The following is a 6000-nucleotide window of genomic DNA, read 5'->3' on the forward strand; positions in this document are numbered from 1 at the left end:
AAACTACCATCAGAGTGAACAGACAATTTACAGAATGGGAGAAAATGTTTGCAATCTATCCATCTGACAAAAGTCTAATACGTAGCATCTACAAGGAACTTACACAAATTTAAAAGATAAAAACAACTTCATTAAAATGTAGTCCAAGGACATGAACAGGCACTTCTCAAAAGAAGACATACATGCAGCCAACAAACATATGAAAAAAGCTCAACTTCACTGAACATTAGAGAAATGCAAATCAAAACCACAATGAGATACCATCTTACACCAATCAGAATAGCTGTTATTAAAAAGTTAAAAAATAACAGATGCTGGCAAGGTTGTGGAGAAAAAGGAATAGTTTTACACTGTTGGTGGAACTGTAAATTAGTTTAACCATTATGGAAGACAGTGTGTTGATTCCTCAAAGATCTAGAGGCAGAAATACCATTTGACCCAGCAATCCCATTACTGAATATATACCCAAAGGAATATAAATCATTCCATTATAAAGATACATACACATGTATTTTCACTGTAGCACTATTCACAATAGCAAAGACATGGAATCAACCTAAATGTCTATCAATGGTAGACTGGATAAAGAAAATGTGGTACATATACACCATGGAATATTATGCAGCCATAAAAAGGAATGAGATGGTGTCCTTTGCTGGGACATGAATGGAGCTGGAGGCCATTATCTTCCACAAATTAATGCAGGAACAGAAAACCAAATCCCACATGTTCTCACTTATAAGTGGGAGCTGGATGATGAGAAAACATGGACACACGCTGGGGCACAACACACACTGGGGCCTGTTGGAGAATGGGGGAAGGAGGGAGAGCATGAAGAAGAATAGCTTATGGATGCTCAGCTTAATACCTAGGTGACGGGATGATCTGTGCAGCAAATCACCATAGCACATGTTTACCTATGAAACAAACCTGCACATCCTGCACATGTACCCCTGAACTTAAAAAGAAAACCATTAGCTTGATAGACTAATTAAAAAAAAAGAGAGGGGCCAGGCACAGTGGCTAACGCCTGTAATCCCAGCACTTTGCAAGGCCAAGGCAGGCAGATCACTTGAGGCCAGAATTTCAACACCAGCCTAGCTAACACGGCAAAACTCTGTCTCTATTACAAATACAAAAATTGGCCAGGTGTGGTGGTGTGTGTCTGTGGTCCCAGCTACTGGAGAGGCTGAGACAGGAGAATCACCTGAACCCAGGAGATGGAGGTTGCAGTGAGCAAAGATTTCGCCACTGCAATTCAGCCTTGGCAACAAAGTGAGGCTCTCTCTCTCAAAAAAAAAAAAAAAAAAAAAAAAAGTTAAAATTAAAAAAGAGAAAACACACAAATTACTAAAATCAGAAATGAAAGTGGAGATATAACTACCAATGCTATAGAAATAAAAAAGGATTTCATGAAAGTATTATGAAAAAATATATACCAAAAAATCGGATAATCTAGATGAAATGGATCAATTCCTAAAAAACAAAACACCTACCTACAGTAAATCATGAACGAATAGAATATTTCAATAGACTTATAGCTAGTAAGGAGATAGAATTAATAATAAAAAATCTTATGACATTAAAATGCTCCAGACCTGAGAGCTTCACTGGTAAATTCTACCAAACATTTAAAGAAGAACTAATACCAAACCTTCTCAAACTTTTCCCAAACGTATTAAGAAGTAGGAACATTCCTAATTCATTCCATAAGGCCAAGGGTATCCTGACTTCAAAGACACTATAAGAAAACTACATCCCTTACGAACATTAATGCAAAAATCCTCAATAAAATACTAACAAATCAAGTTCAGTAGCATGTTAAAAGGATTATACACCATGACCATGTGAGATTTGTTCCTGGGATAAAGGGATGGTTCAACACATGGAAATTGATCAATGTACACTACATTTACAGAATAAAGGACAAAAATTACACCACCAACTCAATTGATGCATAAAAAAGCATTTGAGAAAATTCAACACCCTTTCATGATAAAAAAAAAAAAAAACCAACAAATAGGACATAAACAGAAATATATTAGATGTTCATGGATTTGAAGACTTACTATTGTTAAGATGTCCATATTAAACAAAGCAATCTACAGATTCAGCGCAATCACTGTTAAAATCTCAATGATGTTTCTTGCAGAAATAAAAAAGCCCAACCTAAAATTCACATGGAATCTCAAGGGATCCCAAATAGCCAAAGCAATCTTGGCTGTATCTTGGAGGACTCATAGTTCCTTATGTCACAACTTACTAAAAGCTATAGTAATCAAGGAAATGTAATACTGGCATAAAGACAGACATATAAACCAATGAAACAGAACAGAGTCCAGAAATAAACCCTTGTATACATAGTCAAATGATTTTTGACAAGGGTGCAAGACCATTGGTTGAATGGGGAAATTGGACATCCACATTCGAAAGAATGAAGCTGGACCATTACCTAACACCATATATTAAAAATTAACTCAAAATATATCAAAGACCTAAAATGTAAGATCTAAAGCTAGCCTTAGCTTAGACAAAAACATAGGAGTAAACCTCTCTGACCCTGGATTAGGCAAAGATTAATCCAATTTCTTGGATTTCTTGGTCACCAGAGGCAACCAAAGAAAAATAGACAAATTGGACTTCACAAAAATTTTAAAATTTATGAATCAAGAGAATATCAACATAGTGAGAACTCATCTCTATGAAAAATTTAAAAATTATCTGGGCATGGTGGCACATGCCTGTAGTCCTGGGTACTTGGGAGGCTGAGGTGGGAGGATCACTTGAGCCTGGGAGGTTGAAGTTGCAGTGAGCTATGATTGTGCCACTGTACTCCAGCCTGGGCAACAGTGACCCTGTCTCAAAATCAAACAAACAAAACACACACACACACACACACACAAGAATATCAACAGAGTAAAAAGGCAACCCATGGAATAGGAAATAAAATAATATTTATAAACCATATGGCTGATAAGGGATTAATATCCAGAATACATAAAGAATTCCTAAAAGTCAACAACAAAAACAACTAATTAAACTGGTGATTGTTAGTAAAACCAAAACAACAAAACAATTCAAAATGGGCAAAGGACTTGAACATTTTTTCAACCAATATATACAAATGATCAATAAGCACTTGAAAAGAGGCTTAACCTCACAAATCATTAGAGATATGCAAATTAAAACTAAAATGAGATACCACCTCATCCCCATTAGGATGGCTCCTATGGTTCTGCCTTGCTGCTACTTTGAAGAAATTACAGTCAGCCTCTGTTCCCATGGGTTCCACATCTGCAGATTTAACAACTACAGATGGAGAACATTTAAAAATAAATAAATAAATAAATAAAATACAACCATACCAATAATAAAAAATAATACAACAATTTTAATATAGCATAACAACTACTTACATAGTATTTATATTGCCTTAGGTATTATAAGTAATCTGGACATGATTTAGTGTATACAGGAGGATGTGCCTAGGTTATATACAAATTCTATACCATTTTATATCAGGGACTTGAACATCTCAGGTTTTGGTATCCACTAGGGCCCTGGGACCAATTCCCTGTGGATACTGAGGGATGACTGTACAGAAATTCTTGACTTATGATAGTTCGACATAAGATTTTTCAACTTTACATGAGTAAATTGGGGTGTTAAATGCATTTTTCTTACAATATTTCTATTTACAATGGGCTTATCAGGACATAGCCCCATCATACATTAAGGAGGATCTGTATTTATTTCTAGAGAAGAAACTTTCCCTTTATTTTCAACACAAACATAAGACACATGGTCTTCTCTTGTTTTCAATCTCTTCAGTTTTACTAGACCAGAGAACAATGGTTCTAGCCTCCCATTGTAGTAATCGAATTTGACTTCTACATTGTGAAAATTGTGTAATCCTGATAAATTAAGAAATACTCCCTTTTGGCAAATAAGCTTTAACCTCTAACCCAAATATCTTTGCATCCAGAAGCAACAGTGAATGTCTTAGAGCCTTTGCAGACTACCGGTGAATCCCAAACCCAACAGTGATCTCCTCTGACCCCCATCATTTGAGAGCTGAAATGCACTCTCTGACTCACCAGAATTGGTTGGGACTTCATTTGTGGCCACCTGGGCACTGTTCTGCAGCAAAGCTCCCACGGCACTAGTAACAGTTGGTTCTTTTTTTGGACCCATCTGAGCCCTACCCTACAGAGAGAGAAAGAAAGAGAGACAAAGAGAACACCTTCTGTAACCTCAGGTACCACATAGGAGGTACAGTTGTTCCCACTTCACCAGCAGCAGACTGGCATCATCTGCAGGGACTCCCTGAATCCAGGAGAAGGGGACAGACACACACCCTGCACTTCAGTTAGCCTGGTTCTTGTCCTCCCAGCTGGTGCTCAAAGCCATATCTGGGTTTTGAAGCTTCCCTTCCATAATGAAGCCCTTGGGGTTGTTAGTGGTATATTTATCCTATAAAATTAGTTGTATGGAGACATAAGAAATCACTTAATGTCAATAAAGGTTAAAGAACATTTTACTTTTTCATTACAGTTGAAGACAGTTGTTTTTTGTTTTCTGTTTTTTTTTTTTTTTTTTTAACATGAACAGAGAAGAAAACAGATTGGCAGGCAGCAAATGTTTTAAGCATGAAATTACAACATCCCTATACCATCCCCCTCCCTGCAGAGCAGCAGCAGCAGAATAGTTATATTAAAACAAAATAAGGACCAAAATGTTTCTCACATGCTCCTTTCACCTTGTCACTGATCCCACCTCCAGTTCCATGGAAACTGCAGTATAAAGATAACCTGTTACCCCAAGTGAGAATTCTCACTTGGGTAAGAATGGCTGAGAGACTATAACACGCAGCTCATCCCCATTCACACAAATAAAGCTATTTTTAGAGGCCCATATTGGTCTCTTTTGGTTAAGGGTATGACACATTTTAAAAGCTGATTATGTTTAAAATAGAAACATATTTCGTCTGTGTTGTTAACAGCCCTTCAAAACTGAAACAACCCCTCCTTTCCTGTTCCATTTTTGAGTAAGCCTCACTATTAGACAAGGCCCCAAAGTGGTGAAGCTGGCACAAGGGAAACAAATACGGCTGTTCAGATATACTCTACAGTGAGTGAAGGAATTCACAAAGCAAGCAATTTTTCTTCTGTGTTCCCATTCACCACTCAGCTCTGGAAAACAAGGAGAGGAATGGGGCCAAGTCACTAGTTACACTGACAGCCAGCTGGCCTTCTTCAGGAATAAAAACACTTCCGTTTGCTGCTTTCCTGTGCTCTCTTTGGCCCCACTAAAGCCGACTAACTGTGGAGACCGGTAAGAGGAACCATTTGCAGAAATGTAACTCACCCTTTACTGCTTTACAGAATGTAGGTAGACTTATACATAGAAACTTTTCCATAATTAGGCTGTAATCAAGCCCAAAGTAGTCATATTCCTCCAAAGGTGTGGTGCCAATTGTATCAACTAGAAAAAGGCTACTGGAGAAGGGGAGGGTGGGGTAATGTAGAGAGAGGAAAGGAGGAGCCCCTATGTGCAAGACACTGAACTGGGTCCTTCACTTATCTATAAGTCCCCCAACAACTCAGCAAGGCACACATGATTAACCCCATTTGACAGGTTAAAGTGAATCTCAAAGAATTTAAGTAACTCGGCCAAGTTTACGTAAATTATAGAATTAAAATTCAAACCCTGGCCAGGCACGGGGGCTCATGCCTGTAATCCCAGCACTTTGGGAGACCAAGGCAGGCGAATCACCTGAGGTCAGGAGTTCGAGACCAGCCTGACCAACATGGGGAAACCTCGTCTCTACTAAAAATACAAAAATTAGCCAGGCATGGTGGTTGGCGCCTGTAATCCCAGCTACTTGGAAGGCTGGGGCACAAGAATTGCTTGAACCCGGGAGGCAGAAGTTCCAGTAAGCCGAGATTGCACCCCTGCATTCCAACCTGGGCAACAGAGTGAGACTCCATCTCAAAAAAA

General features: G+C 38.3%; 1 protein-coding gene across 6 annotated transcripts in view; it reads right to left on the reverse strand.

The window, feature by feature from the left end:
• Positions 1 to 6000, reverse strand: part of ZC2HC1B (zinc finger C2HC-type containing 1B) — a 97062-nt gene that overhangs the window by 53616 nt on the left and 37446 nt on the right. For all 6 annotated transcript variants that reach the window (XR_001885352.1, XR_001885355.1, XM_017870972.1 and 3 more), the window contains exon 6: positions 4098 to 4206. Coding sequence is in view for 4 of the 6 variants with exons in the window: in XM_017870972.1 (XP_017726461.1) it covers positions 4098 to 4206 (109 nt within the window). In the remaining 2 variants the exon portion in view is untranslated. The remainder of the gene's footprint in view (positions 1 to 4097; positions 4207 to 6000) is intronic.

The sequence above is a fragment of the Rhinopithecus bieti genome, unplaced genomic scaffold (genome assembly GCF_001698545.2).
Source record: "Rhinopithecus bieti isolate Rb0 unplaced genomic scaffold, ASM169854v2 scaffold_1063, whole genome shotgun sequence".
Classification (NCBI taxonomy): Eukaryota; Metazoa; Chordata; class Mammalia; order Primates; family Cercopithecidae; genus Rhinopithecus; species Rhinopithecus bieti.